The 14,394-nt window shown below is 40.5% G+C and overlaps 2 protein-coding genes across 7 annotated transcripts in view; one reads left to right on the top strand and one right to left on the bottom strand.

Annotated features, from left to right (window-relative positions):
- Positions 1-6,112, top strand: part of VPS13B (vacuolar protein sorting 13 homolog B) — a 425,154-nt gene extending 419,042 nt beyond the window's left edge. For all 6 annotated transcript variants that reach the window (XM_056483011.1, XM_056483012.1, XM_056483014.1 and 3 more), the window contains exon 62: positions 4,124-6,112. In XM_056483011.1, coding sequence (XP_056338986.1) covers positions 4,124-4,369 — 246 coding nt within the window. In that variant the 3' untranslated portion in view covers positions 4,370-6,112. The remainder of the gene's footprint in view (positions 1-4,123) is intronic.
- Positions 6,113-8,966: 2,854 nt separating this feature from the next.
- Positions 8,967-14,394, bottom strand: LOC130248907 (cytochrome c oxidase subunit 6C). The gene is made up of 4 exons (XM_056483015.1): positions 14,289-14,394; positions 13,577-13,704; positions 11,932-12,053; positions 8,967-9,092 (listed from the first exon to the last, which is right to left on the bottom strand). The coding sequence occupies exons 2-3, from the start codon at positions 13,688-13,690 to the stop codon at positions 11,934-11,936; spliced, it is 234 nt and encodes a 77-aa protein (XP_056338990.1). The 5' UTR covers positions 13,691-13,704; positions 14,289-14,394; the 3' UTR covers positions 8,967-9,092; positions 11,932-11,933.

Raw genomic sequence — 14,394 nt, 5'->3', positions numbered from 1 at the left:
CAGCTTGCCCAGAGGTTGCTGCAAGTGGGTGCTGAAGGGTGCAGAGGGTCTGCCTGCTTGGGAGAAGGTAAAGCAAGGGACAGGAAGCCTAATTCTAGTCCCCACAGCTGCTACAGCTGGAAATGTGTAGGGTTTATGGGCAGGTGGGGCCCCTGAGTGCACAGAGCAACCCTGCATGGCATGAGCAGAGTCCAATGTTCCCACACACACACGCTCATAGCATCCTCCTTTGGAGGTACTGAACTAAATACATCATTTTTTTCTGAAGTTCTGGATGGAAATGTGGGAGTCCTACTCAAGTGGTGCAGCTCTAGGAGCTGTAAGCCTTGAGCCCCCAGCCTGAGCACGGCATCTCTTTTACTGATACAAGCTCTTGAGAATGCAGTGAAAATGTATGGCTTGGAAAAAGTGGGAAAAGTGCCTGTGCCCTGGGGGGAGCCAAGTCAGTGATGGCAACACAGCAAAAGCTGAGTGATGCTGTACAAAACAGACCTGGCAAAATAATCCTTCAGAATGCAGACACTGATACTGAAATTCATGTAAAAATTTAAAGAAACATGCTGTGAGGAGGAGCAGTTGAAAGAAATAGAGAATAAAAAAATTTGAATTTTTTTAATGTTAAGGCAGCTACACAATAAAAGATTCATATACAGTTGTAGTAATTACTTAGAGTGTTTTGTAACTAATATTTACTCTGATTTTAGTGGATTGGGAGATGCCATACTTGGTGATTTCCTTTCTCCAGCTGTGATCTGGGTGTCACATGCAGCACTGGTGCTGATGGGAGCCAGAGCTTCCCTTCAGCTTCCTGACAAGAGCTTCTGCAAAGTCTGCAGCTGTGATTAGGAAAAGGAACCTTGGGAGGAACAAGTTGTGAGTTGCAGATAAGCAGCCTCGAAGCTGCAGAGTGATGCCTCACTAGGCACAACTCCTCAGTGTTAATAGCAGGCCATTGTGTTGCACTGAAGGTGTCCTCAGCTGAAGTGCAGACATGTCTCTGCACGATGACATTTGCAAAGATGGCCTCAGTTTTTTGCTGGAGAATGCCCAGTCAGGTCAACCAAAATGTTATTTTGAGTTTAGCAAAACAGAGCTAATGTTACCAAATGAAAGTTGTCTCTATTTTTCTGATTAATTTAGTCAAAGATGCTTGAAATAATACAACAAATTGAAACATTTCATTTCAAGGCTATAAAAGTCTACTTTTTTGCATTACTGCTCACAAAAACAATTGCCAAAAGTTTTGTTTCAGCTCTGCCCAAAACAGTTTCTCTCATTCCCTCTCCTGAACTTCTTGGAACAGTTAAGAAACAAAACATGAGTTATTCTACAGCTGTAATCACCAGAGATGTTATAGAGCATATTTTGACTCCTTCAGCAATAGGTTTGCCTGATGCCTTGTTCGCCTCCACAATATATAACTTAATCCATCTGGATAGGAATAGCCTGGATGGATTCTTAAAAACTCTGGCACTGACAAGTTTGTTATTGAAAGGGAAGCATTAATTGTATTTGGATTATCTTCCAAAGTAATTGAGACACTGCTTGTTTCCAGACAGATGTCAAACTCAAAAGGCCTGTTCTTCCAGCTGCTCTTGCTATAGCTCATAACATCAAGAAATCAACAAAAAATTGAAGGGCCGTGGAATTTCAGATATTCCAGATTTTTTTTTGTGAGTCCTATGTGTTATCATCTTTGGAGCTGAAAACCAATCTTTGGATTTCTCAAAGCAATGGAAAAAAAATCCTAAAGAGCTGGATCTCCTTAGTGTGCACAGAGGAGTAAATCATTGCTACACCCATCTGGACTGCACAGCACAGGTGTTGTAGCTGCTGTGGAGTTAGAATTGCTGAAGGTTTTTTCATTATAAACCATAATGGGAGGAATTTTAGAAAAATACTGGAGTTCTTAACCCAAAAGTATGGCCTTGTAACGTGCAGGGACATGGTATCTGTAATACTCCTGTAGGAGGTGCATTAAGCAAGCCTTGATCAAGTTTTGAATCCTTGAGTGATCTGGATGTTAACATGATAAATGTTCAAAGCAGCGAGGGCACTTAGTGACAATCTTAGGTCCCATTTAGGAAAAAATGTAGAACAACATCAATTCCAAATTTTTCTTGTCTTGAAAATATAAGCCAAACTGAAACTGGCTGCAGAATCAGACAGTTACAGATTAAGTCATCTAAAAGCAAGCAGGGTCCCAGTTACTTTGGAAGACAATCCAACCATAGTTAATATTTCCTCCTGAGTAATTATGCTGTATCTGTGGAAAATAGCCTGAGGCTGAATGAAGAATGGGTTCACAGAAGGAGGTGAGTGGGATGCCAGCACCATTTCTATCTCCTTGGGTGAGCTGGATCTTCTGGTCAATGTGGAGGCAGAACCCACCTGTCCCTGGGCTTACCTCCCTAGGAGAAATCAGGAAAAAGTATGAAGCTACCTCCATGCAAGATTTACCCTGTAACTTAAAATCCAGTTTACATAGGTGGTACTTCGGCATATTTCTCTCCTTTCAACTGCTGGAACAGACTGATTGCTGAGACACTTTTACTGAGCCACCAGACCAAAGACGTGGCTCAGACACCATTCTCCACATTAGTGTGAGTCTGCTGCAGCCTTCTGATTTTTCCCTCCCTTAAGGTCGTTCATGGAAACAACCCTTTCCCCTGCCCATTCATCACTTCCACTGTTTCTAGGCATAGACTTCAACCTTAAACTTCTGAGCTTGTTCATGAGCCTGCTTCCTTTAGCAATTTTGTGATGATGATTGAAAACAGGAGTGTTTCTACTTGCTGCACAGCAAATCCATCTCCAAAGGCATAGTAACAAAAAAAACAGAGGGGGCTTTTTTCATGTGAATGTGACACCTGTCACTATCTATCAATCATATTAATTCTTTCTTCAAATAAGCAACAGAGTATTTAAATGAGTCTTGCAGTCCAGAGACACTATAAGATATTGATTTTGGATGTTAAATTAAATCTAATGACACTGTTTGAAAATATAATTTTATCTAGCACAACCTGTAAAACTCCCTGGAAGACAGGCAGAAAATAGAAGTCTTTAAAACCTTTGTGTCCAGCAAGGAAATTTTAAATTCTACAAAAATTGAACTGGTCAGCAGTTCTCCAAGTGTAAAATAAGGAAGCATCAAACCCTAGCCCTATTACAGCTGCTGCCTTTTTCTTCGTTGTCATATTTTGGAAATAACCTCTATTTTGAGTGACTTATCTTACTGGGTATCTTATCTTACTGTAGTATCCATGGTGGGAATTCTGAAATACACTGTTTTTGAAACCATGCAACCAGCTTATGCCTGCCTGTTTGCCTTCCCTTCTCAAGCTAGTCATAGTAATCTTCAAAAATAAGGGCACAGCAGATTGATCTTCCAAAGCCAGGTTTGCCCATAGCTTTTCTGGATAATAGTTTATCTGGTTGAAACCATATGATAGATGACAGTATTTGATTTACTGTATTTTTTCCCACTAGGGTAGGTTGCTTGCATTCCTCTTGCTAGGACCTTATACAACCTCTACCTATGTCAGCCTGCAGTACACAGGTCCCTTAATGCCTTCTCCAGAAACAAAATGCCCAAATCATCTTTAGTAAAACCCTTTTGTTTAGAAAAATGTCCTTGTGTGAATGGGAGTTTTGTTGCCAGAAGTAGATGGATATATCCTGCCACAGAACATTCACCTGGAAGGCAGCTTCTAGTCTTCATTTGAAATGAAGCAAGTAAAAGACTAAAATATTTTAGCTAAATAGAATTTCTGTATGATAAGCCAAGAGCTACTGACATTTTTCTAAAAGGGTTTCAATGCCTTTACTGTATACAAGGAGTTGATCTGTTGTAAAGTTCTACTCTTGACCAGTTCTCAAAAGATACTGCTTAAATTTTCTGTGGCAGAGTTAGAGCTTCTCAGAAGTCCAAAACAGCAGAGGAGTGGACTAATTCACCAGGAACTCAACTACAGGAGAACATTCATGATTAAAAAATCCTTTAAGCTATTGTAAGATCTCAGGCAGGAAGATTTTTATCAGAGAAATGTGGAAGTTACTGTCCTTGCTGCTTAGTTCAGTTACTGTCAAATACTCAGTATTGTATTTTTTGTGCTTTCAGGGCGAGGGAGCCAGAGAGAGGCTGTCAGAGCAGCAGTACAACCGCCTCGTGGAGTACATCACAAAGACATCGTGTCACCTCGCTCCCAGCACGGCCACAGCGCCAGCCCCACACACCCTGGCTACCGAGCAGCCCCTCACCATAACAAAAACCTACCACTATGTAGTTGACCCAAATTTTGCCCAGGTGTTCATTAGCAAATTCACCATGGTGAAAAATAAAGCCTTGAGGAAAGGATTTCATTAATAGTTATTTCTGGTTCGTGTAGTAATACCGTATCAGTTTGAAAGCAATGCTTTCTCTGCAGTAACCAACATCAAGTAGAGATGCATATAATTTTTGGGGAGGTAGAAATTGATAGCAAAGCCCAATAGCTTTTCTAATCTTGACAACATTCCTGCTCCCTAGCCAAAATAACTAGTGCTGGAAGGAAAGTGTTCTGGCAAACGAATAAAGTGAGAAGGAACAGCCTTGGACTACAGCTTCATCAAAATCCTTTTTGATAACCAAAAATTAGAGAATGGGGGAAAATGACGTGCATATGGACGTTCTTACCACACACAGAAATGTGTATCAATACCTCTATATCATATTTTAGGGTCTGCCAGTTTCTGTTATAAACCAGGTTTATAACTCAGCTGTAAAAACTTGCTCAAGGCTGAGCCTTTCCCCCCACACCCCCACTCTCCCAACATATGCGTCCTGAGGCAAAACATTTTCCCCCACTAAATCTGAAAAACCCAGTGTGGCTGTTTTAAGTTACTAGTGACAGCTGGGTTTTAGCACCACTTTAACCTTAAAATAGCTTCCTTTATTTGACTGAAGGTTTGCAGGACATTAGTCCATAATGTAAACTAGTGCCTTTGTGTGGTTTGGAGAACAAAACATGAACTACAACATGGCTTTATTTTTAAAACTGTCTGTATACAGAAACTTTATTTTATCCACCATCAAATTTTCAGAAGTACTTTCAATGTATGTATGACTGTGCATTGTCTGTTCATTAGCTGGAAGCCAGTAACATGCAGTTCAAAAATTTAAGAAACAGAGCTGTCTCCTTAAAATCTCCGAGCTCAGTGTAACCCAGATGTGCAGGTGCTAAGTACACCTTGTGGGGTCCTGCATATTTCTGATCTGCATTGTATGTGCTCCCTTCAGCCCTAATTCATTTTATGCTTATCATCTCTGAACTGATAAAAACAGTAATATTTAGAAACACGACCTTTCAAATATGTACTAAGCAAAGTGAGATTTCTTTAAAGTTGATTGGAAACTATGGACCCACAGGCACCAATTACAGTAATAGTTAATGATGCCATCACAATACACTTACAAATATATGTTAAATACCTGTATTTCTTGTAGTAGACAAGAAAGCAGTCTCTGGGCACAGTTAGATGACTTTATAAACTAAATCTGGCAATGGCAGTTTCATTTTAAAACCAAAAGTTTACTTGGTTTCCAACTATGCATGTTAACTTTTCTCTCTTTTTCTATATGCTTACCGAAATGAGTTTTGTCTGGAGATTCCTGAACTTGGCTGGAATTGGAGTTAAAAACTGGAATAAAATCTGATCACCATTTGGAGCAAATGCTTATAGCTAGTAACTTCTACGCAAACTTGATATGACCAAATGCACAGTAAATAAGAATGTAGTAACTGCAATGTTTTTTTCTTGAGTTCTGTTTTGTTAAAAGGTATTTCTAAAAGCTGCGTTGCTCATCTACTGAGAATTAAGGAGGCTGGGTTCTGCATTGTCCTTTTCTGACTGTGAAATAAGCCCATCCATTATCAACATTTCATACAAAGGTTTAATAACTTAGTCATTGTTTAAATAACACTGTTTAAAAGAGTATATGTATATACACACATGCGCTTCGTTCCTGAATATTTTATGGAAGTTGTTTAATACTTCTAATTTTGCATATTGATGGATAAATTGTAATATAATTAAATTGTTTAAAGATAATAAAGCTATTCCTGTAATACTTGTTCTTGTGAGCTGTTTATTCATTCAGTTGCGTGATGTAGGACAATGACAAGACTGATGTACAAGCTTCATGAGGGCCCCATTAGATCCCAGTTGGTCACTGGACTTCATATTGTACCAGAAAATGCAATAGATCGTGACAATACTTTGGAAGTAAAAACTGGTGACTAACTTGCCAAAAACGTGTGCTGAAAAGTTTTATGCTTTTGTGACTAACTGAATCAAAACAGCACTGCAGTCACCGTTTCAATTAGGCTAATCTGTTCCTTATTTATGGAGTACACAGACAAGCCAAGGGGATGCAAACACACCTGTAAAAAATGAGGAACAGCAGTTTAACTTCTAAAAGTTTGTAGATTTCAGCCATTGTTTTAAAATACATTTGTGTTTTTCCTGAATTACATTCTTCTGGAATAAACACTTGCTTAAATTACACTTTTCTGCAGTGAATTGAGCTGCATCTTTACTGCATTATGCAGGTTCTTTCTCCCCCTTCTGACCACATGTATGGAAACGAGTGGGGACGGCACATAAATCAACCTCTCCTACATATGAGCTGTGTGAACTATGAAAACAAAGTTGTCCAAAGAGCAGCTGCCTGTACTTAGCTGCTAAAGCAGTGCAATGTGTACTCTTAAAACATGGCTACTCTCATAACGCTCTTCAGACCTGGAGAGCTCACAACTTCAAATCTATCTTTTTAGTTTGCTTCCAGAACAATCAATCACTCCTCAAACACTCGAGAATAAAGTAAGCTAGCCAAAAAATTTTAAGGCATAGTCAGGCAAGACCTTTCTCAAAGCAGTTCAGGTCAAATAATTCCTTTTTATATATCATTTAATACATAAATATAGCAAAAACCTTCAGACACTTGGGATATCCTCCAAGAGCAGCCAAGCATGTTTTTCAGTTCTGCCTCTCCTAGAAAACAGAATGCCAGACCCTGTAACAGGCAACTGATTAGGGTCTAACTCACAGGTCTTGTACTATGTTATATCCTACTCCAGTTCTTTGTATGATAGAATTAGCTGAACTCTTGTTGACAAAGAAAGGGGAAAAAAAAGAAAAAAACGAAAGGAAAACTGGTGGGTTGGTGCTGATTTCAGAAAAGCAGGTTAGGTATCCAGCTTTACACTCCCTTCCTACTCTAGAGAAAAGCAAGCTGTAGATTGGTTGGCATTGCCTGCTTAAGGGAAGTACTTGCCTTGTATCCAGTGTGAAACCAGACTGCATCCAGAAAGCAGCCTGCAGACTCTCAAAGCACAGCCACGGAAATTAGAACTCACCTTTCTCTCTTAAATACATTTAGCCAGAGACATCCCTGAGCTCCCCATATCTGTCAAAAATTGCCTTCAGTCACAAAACCCATCTCTTTAAATCACATGAGCTGGTAGCTGAAGGAACACAGACTACAATAACTGCTGCTGGCTACAACAGTTCAGAAGAAACTAACAGCAAATTAATTCATAGCAACTGTGAAGAATACAGGGCCTAGACTGACAAGGGAAGTCATGCCTGTTATCCTGCACACCTGGCAGTAGCAAGTTTCTTTGCCTCTGAAGCTGTCAGTAAGACTGAAGACCCCTGGCTATTTAAACCTGCAGACAGGCCTGAGAAAATGTTAGTCAGTACTTAATGGCATACACTGTTTATACTGTACATTGGGAAGATAAATGGGTATCATTTGCTGTTGTTAAGCTCTGGTTTACATTTATAGGAGCTGGAGTATTTTGATTACTGGATGGTTTCCCCTGCATCACTAATGTCAAATCCTTTCTTTGCTTAAAGGAAGCACTGTCTGCATGGGAAATTTAAAGAAAATCCCATGTTGCTCTATAAAATATTCTGGATCACATACATTACTTATGTGCTTTCATTAGTCCAAATGTTGTTCAAGGATACCTATTAAGTGTTAAGTAGTTAATGATCCATGTAAAATAATAAGAGTTACTCCAAACAGGATTTGAACCAAAGACCTTCAAATAGAACACAGATGGCCTAATTTGTCATGCTGCTTCATACAAAGACTTCCTTCCTTTCATGCAGTCAGCTTTTGCCTGCTCTCCTAAGTACCCATATTCAGCAAACAAAAGCTGCAGCCCTAGTACCTTCTTCATCCTGAGCAACAGGCAATGACAGCCTGTTCTCACCAACAGGTTATCATGGCCCAAGACAGAGCATCATGTCTCAGACTGCACAGAACATAGCAGAGATCCAAAGTATGCTTAGCTGTATACTTCCAGATATTAAAAAGATGATACACGTCTAAAAGCAGCATGCCAAGATTTTATTGCCATAATACAGTATTTAGTCTGCCTGTACCCTCTTTCCTCTTCTACCTCAATTATATGGGAACATGCCTGCAGTTTGGAGTCATTTTCCAATTAGAGTAACTAATACACCACATGTAAGAATGGGCATGTGCAGAGTCTGTAAGTCTTGCTGTAACAGTTTGCTGATGTAAGGAAGACGATACAAGTGATGACAGCAGAAAAAGACAAAAAGGTTGGCTGGTGTATTTCCAGAATTTCTAGCCAAATTCTTTTCTCTTAAGGTCAGCTCACCTTGTGAAGCCAGAGGTAACAGAGACCCCTCCAGAAATCCATCCTTTCCCTTCCTGCAACATCTGTCCTCTTGCACATTCCCATAAGCAGCTGGGACAAACTAGCTGTCACTGCTTAGGGATATGCTGTGCTATCAAATGTGAAATTTGTCCAAAACAGAGATGCAAATAACTCCTGGAGGAAAGACAGACTTAGTCATCTTGGGCAAGTTCTGAAGACTTTCCACCACTCTTTCCACCCAGCACCTGAGCCTTTAAGTATTTCTACAATAATGAATACAACTAAATGTCACTGACATATGTATTTTATTTATTGAGCTGCATTAGAGCGTGCCATGCACTGAACTGCATTTCACTTTACACTTCAGTGAACAAATAAGGTTCAGTCATCAAGTCTCCTTGAGCTGAAGGGAATCTGCAAGATAAAAAAAACCCATTAAGTTATGATGGACAAAGTAAACATATTAGTATGTATGAATGCAAAGCAGCAGAGAGAAATGTTTATGTGGTAGTTTAGTCTGGAGGAATTCCCCGTTATTTCCTGATGCTTGAAGCTTCACACACCCTTCATGTGGCAAACAGAAGTGAAACATGGAACAAATCAAGAGCTGGAACACTGCACAGAACATCAGATTCACTATATATGTTGCACTGGTAACTGAATCAGTCTTGCTGAGGGCCTGCAGGAGAAAGGAATGCTGCTTTCAGATAGGAGCCAGAGAGGAAACAAGTGGTGCAGGCAGCCTACCAAGGAAGGAAGAAAACCAAACTCAAATTGCTTCTCCCCGTTATACTGAACACAATCCAGGACCAGCTGTGCTCCATGACAAGAGTCATGAAAGTGGTTAGCACCAAACTCTGAGCTTCCCCCTTTATTCCACAGCTGAGCACACAGCAGATGCCAGATACTCCTCACATTTATACCTGCACTTAATTTCCCCTGTCAGTATCACCACCAGAGTAAATGAAACAGTGTAAATTCACAGGGAGGTGCCAAGGTGCCTCCATGCCCAGCAGGAACAAACCTGGTGTAGAGTGCCATGCTACCACTGTAACTAATGAACCCCTTCCTGCCCACCCAACCCCTTCCTCAGTTCTGGGGTAACTACTGGTTCCACAGAGAGTATTTAGTGAGGTTAAGCCACTGTATTTACTGCCACATACAGGACATGCTCCACTAAATTGGGAGATGTAGAGTGTGCATGATCAGTGTATCCTTTCAGAAACTAAACCAAAAAAAGGCTTAAAATTCAGATTAGCCAAGATTTCAATCTCTGAAGCAAACAAAAACATCTTCTATCTGGGTACTTGTCCTTTTTTTTACAGTCTTTACAAAACATTTGAAACACTGGAATTGTTTTCCCCTTCTACTTTGGTACTCATGTGCAGGCACAACAAAAAATTACCTCGCTCTACTGTGAAGGAAGGAAAAAATACCTGTTCTTATATAAGCAGGCTAGGGAATAAGAAGCAGCAGCAATTCAAACAAAATCACAAAAGATAATTTGTCTTCCACATTTTCTTTTGAGCCAGTACAATTAAGAAATTGAAAAATTGTTTAGGAAACATTTAATTTCAACAGGTGCACACAATGTGCCATTTTTTTTTTAAGCTGCCAACGGGAACACAGGCTGAGAATGGAGCTCTATTTGTAGTGAAATAAATCCTGCTCATGATTTGAATTAAATATTCACTATGCATCTTTGTTGACAATGTTTGTTTCAAATTATTTTACCACCAGATGGCCCTTCAGAATACACTGATGAAGGCCACCTGACTAAAGAATGCAATTTCAGTGTCTAAAGAAGTTTAAAAGTGACTATATATTAGCCAGAGGACTGAACCAGAGGCAGAATTACCAAGATTCAAACCAGGTAAATTTATAACTTCATTATTTATCTTTGTTGCAGTCATACCTGAAGAACAGCAGTATCCCACTCTCACAAAACAAAAAAAAAATCCCAAAACAATCCCAAAAGCTGGGACTGACACAAGGATTTTAAACCTTTGTTTTTCTATTTTTTTATAAGAGATGGAGCTCTGAGGTTTTTTATGTGATTGTGTTAAGCAGAAACCAAATAATTATAGGTTGTCATAGAACAGAATTCAGTATTCATAGTGTTAAATACAGATCTTTCATTCAATCTTGCTTCTTCATGCAAACAAGCTGAGAAAATCCAGCTGGCCAGGATAATTAAAGCCACAGATTATCACGTAATGATCACAATATGAAAACATTCCAAAAGAATGAAAAACTATCATTCTAGATTAGTCTGAAGTCATTTTAGGAGAAGCAGAGAACTCAATGTAAAAAATTTGCACCAAGAAAGGGGGAGGAACTCTGAAAATTGAGTTGTCACATCAGCTTGGGCAGCTTAATGAATGTAGTTATTAATAATTGCAACACAGTTGAAATAAAGACTTTTTTCCTGGTGTTACTAGCAAGGGAGAACAAAGCTGGGTAGTTTTCCTGGGAGAGGCAGTGTCAAGTGCTAAAAAAAGAGTATAGTGGACAAAGCTCTCTATTCAAGCTTCATACAATAAGGCAAAAATGTAATTATTAGTACACACAACTGTATGCCACTGTGATTTTTTAATATATAGATATGTATATAGATGTATATAGATGTATTTCCCACTGTGATTTTTTAATATATAGATATGTATATAGATGTATATAAATGTATTTCCCCTCATGATCTTCCACCTCTCACCAACTTCAAAATACAAAATGATATGCAGAAGCTGTCTCTATTTCTTACATCAAGATGCATTCTATGAGAGAAAATCAGCCTCTCCATTTTCTCACTCACAGTACCACAAGTATGTAAGCAGAAGATACAGACAAGTTAAGCAGTTCAGGATGTGACAGCAGCAACATAACTGTGGAATCAGGCAAGTCTTGAAGTTTAACATTACAGCTTTGTCTCCTCTCCGCAGTTATGTGAGGAGGGCAAAGGCCTGGCATCATCACTGTCTCCTGTACCACACAAGTTAAACAAATTACCCAAAAGCTATTCAGCAGCTTCTATCCCACCGTTACTCCCCAGTTCCCAATTCTCCTGTTTCTTCACATTTTTATTACCCAGAGGTCTCTTGAGTGCAATTTGTATCCTTTCTCTCTGGAAACCCCTTTTGATCTGAAAAGAAGGAAGACACCCCCCCACAAAGCAGAAGCCCATCGGTGATGTCAGTGACATCATCTTACTCCTGTTCTGAAGCAGTGCAGCTCACCACCTGCAGATGCAGCTTACCATCACTTGGCTGGGGCACTCTCAAGCACACCAGCTGCCTTCATGGCTTCAAAGTCCTTCACGGGATCATAGTTTCTATAGAACCTTGCATAAGCTTGTTTCCTGGGTTCAGCAACTCCAAACTGGAAAGTAACACACAGAAAATTAAAGTTTGCAAAGCTTTATGAACAGGTTTATTTTCTGTTAGTATCATAGTTTCTATCAGTGGATATTCATCTAAAAGGCCTTTAGCTCAAATTATTAAACATTCCTTTGTTCCTGTTAAAACCCACAGATCAGGCTGCCTAATCATTGGTCAAAACACTCTGCAGTAAAACCTTAAAAAGAAAGTCTGTTACAAAGTAATACATCACACTTTCAAGATCCAAAACCACTCCATCTATATTGATCCTCAAGCGTCCAACACCCTCCCTGCTAATAGTTATACATATAAAACATGTCATTATGGCAAATTTTGTGCCTGTGGGCAGCTGCAAAACCCTAACTCCAGATAAAATGGCACCCTACACTGAAAGACTACATTTGAGCTACTCTCTAAGTCAACTACATCTGGTAAAATTTTACAAGACTGCCGAGCCACTCTTACAGGTCACCAACATAAAAAGACACAATCTTCATTTATTGGACACCCATTCACCTGAAGCACAGGGATATACTCAAAAAGCTCCCAGAAACTTGAAAAAAATTCCAAGGTGGGTTTGTACAATAGCATCTAACATGGAACAAAGTAAATCTCTGCTGAGATCCATGTTACCTGTTCTAAATCTGGTCTGCCACCTTACCAGTGTATTTACATGGGGGTGCTAAATAAGGTACTGGCTCAGAGATTATTAAAAATTATATTCTAAATCTGACCACAAACAAGCTTGTCTATCCCTCAACAGATGTGTTAAGTACATGTGTGAGCTTAATGTTTCTGACAGATATTTGTGGAAAACCTGAAATTAACTTCATTTCTCATCACTTTTATCAACAGCTTCCTGAGTATTCAAATGCTGCCAACAGTATATGCATGAGTTCAATGGGAAAACCAAGACCTAGCTCTTCCACAAGAATTCACACTGTGTTGTTTGCTGCTTCGTGTATGAGACACAAAAATTATTTAATAAGAGCTCAAGAACTTCTCTTATCTTTATCAGATGTCAAACCCTTAAGGGTGTTTTTCTGGAAACATAATGCTCCATTTCCACACCATACCTCAAAATCAAGGACAGAAAGACCACATTAGGTTTTCCCACACTGCTATCTTCAGTGTGAAGGATGAGTTTTCCAAATTGCTTTAGAGCAAGTTTCCTGAAATCGGTCAAGAGATAAAGTAAGAGTTGGACAGCTCTCCAAGCCTCAGAAACTGTGTCAGGCCAAAACAAACTATCTAATGTGCACCAACTGTGAATGGTCAAGAGCATTTTGGGACTAGGAGACTCAAGGTCAAGTTGTCACGAATTGCATGAAACATCAGGTTATTCATATCATTTCTTCAAACGAAGATTAGGAAGATTTATTTGTGCTTTGGAAACATGCTTACAAAAATACATTACTAAACCTTTCTTATGAACAGCTCAACCCAATCTCAACAGAAAAATATTATGAATTCTTTAAATATTCCAGTGAGCCCAGTTTCTAACTGAATGACTACAGAGCCCACCTTGTACAAAGATGCACATCCCAGAGATACCAAGAACGCCCCAAGGAGGTGAAACTTCATCCGCCTCGCCAGAAGGCGCCGCATTTGTGGCTTTGGCAACAGTGCAGCCGACATAGTGACTGGGTTTCCTGAAAGGAAAAAGAAATACGAGGATTGTGGGAGAAGCTCTACTTAAAGCAATTTTCTGGATAAAGATATTGTGCAATTGTCTTCATGACAGGAGCAATAGTGGTCCTGTGTGTTTGACCTTCCAATGAGAATATTTAAGGGATAAAATTCAAGGACAACCTACTTATGACACGATTCCAGTTTAAATTCTCACACTCCTTACACCCAGTACTTGTGGAATCAAGGCTGGCCTCCGTTGTTCCCACTAAATCCTGCGCTCCCCGCAGGGTCTTCCCTCTCAGGCCTGCTGTCCTGGTGTTTAGGTCAGAAGCCGTTCTAAGCTGTACCAGGGACAGGCTGGGGACCAGCCCCGCGCTGTTCCCCGCACCCAGGGCGCCCAAGCCCCGCGCTGCAGCCGCCGCCGCCGGGCCCGGCTCCGCCACCCTCAGGGACGCGCAGAGGTCACGGGGCTGTGGCGGGGCCGCGATCGAGCGGCGAGCGCCGGCTGGCGGTCCTAGGGATGGGGATGATAAGGGAAGTTAAAGGGAATGAGGGCAGGAAGAGGGAACACGGGAGCCGCGGCGGGAGCGGAGAGCGGCCTCACCTCAGCACCCACCAAGGTCCTTCCGCGCCGCCGGCCGCGCTCCGCTGGGCCCCGCTACTCCGCATGCGCGGGGACAGGCGGCGTACGGCGGGCGGCGCGGCTCAAA

Source organism: Oenanthe melanoleuca, chromosome 2 (genome assembly GCF_029582105.1).
Source record: "Oenanthe melanoleuca isolate GR-GAL-2019-014 chromosome 2, OMel1.0, whole genome shotgun sequence".
Classification (NCBI taxonomy): Eukaryota; Metazoa; Chordata; class Aves; order Passeriformes; family Muscicapidae; genus Oenanthe; species Oenanthe melanoleuca.
The sequence above is the reverse complement of the archived record's forward strand: the minus strand, read 5'-3'. Positions and strand labels throughout refer to the sequence as shown.

Excerpts from the sequence above, each read along its gene's own strand:
- LOC130248907 (XM_056483015.1), bottom strand. The coding sequence starts at position 13,690 with ATGTCGGCTGCACTGTTGCCAAAGCCACAAATGCGGCGCCTTCTGGCG. Across the intron at positions 12,054-13,576 it reads GATGTGCATCTTTGTACAAG|TTTGGAGTTGCTGAACCCAG; the intron begins GTGGGCTCTGTA and ends GTTACTTTCCAG.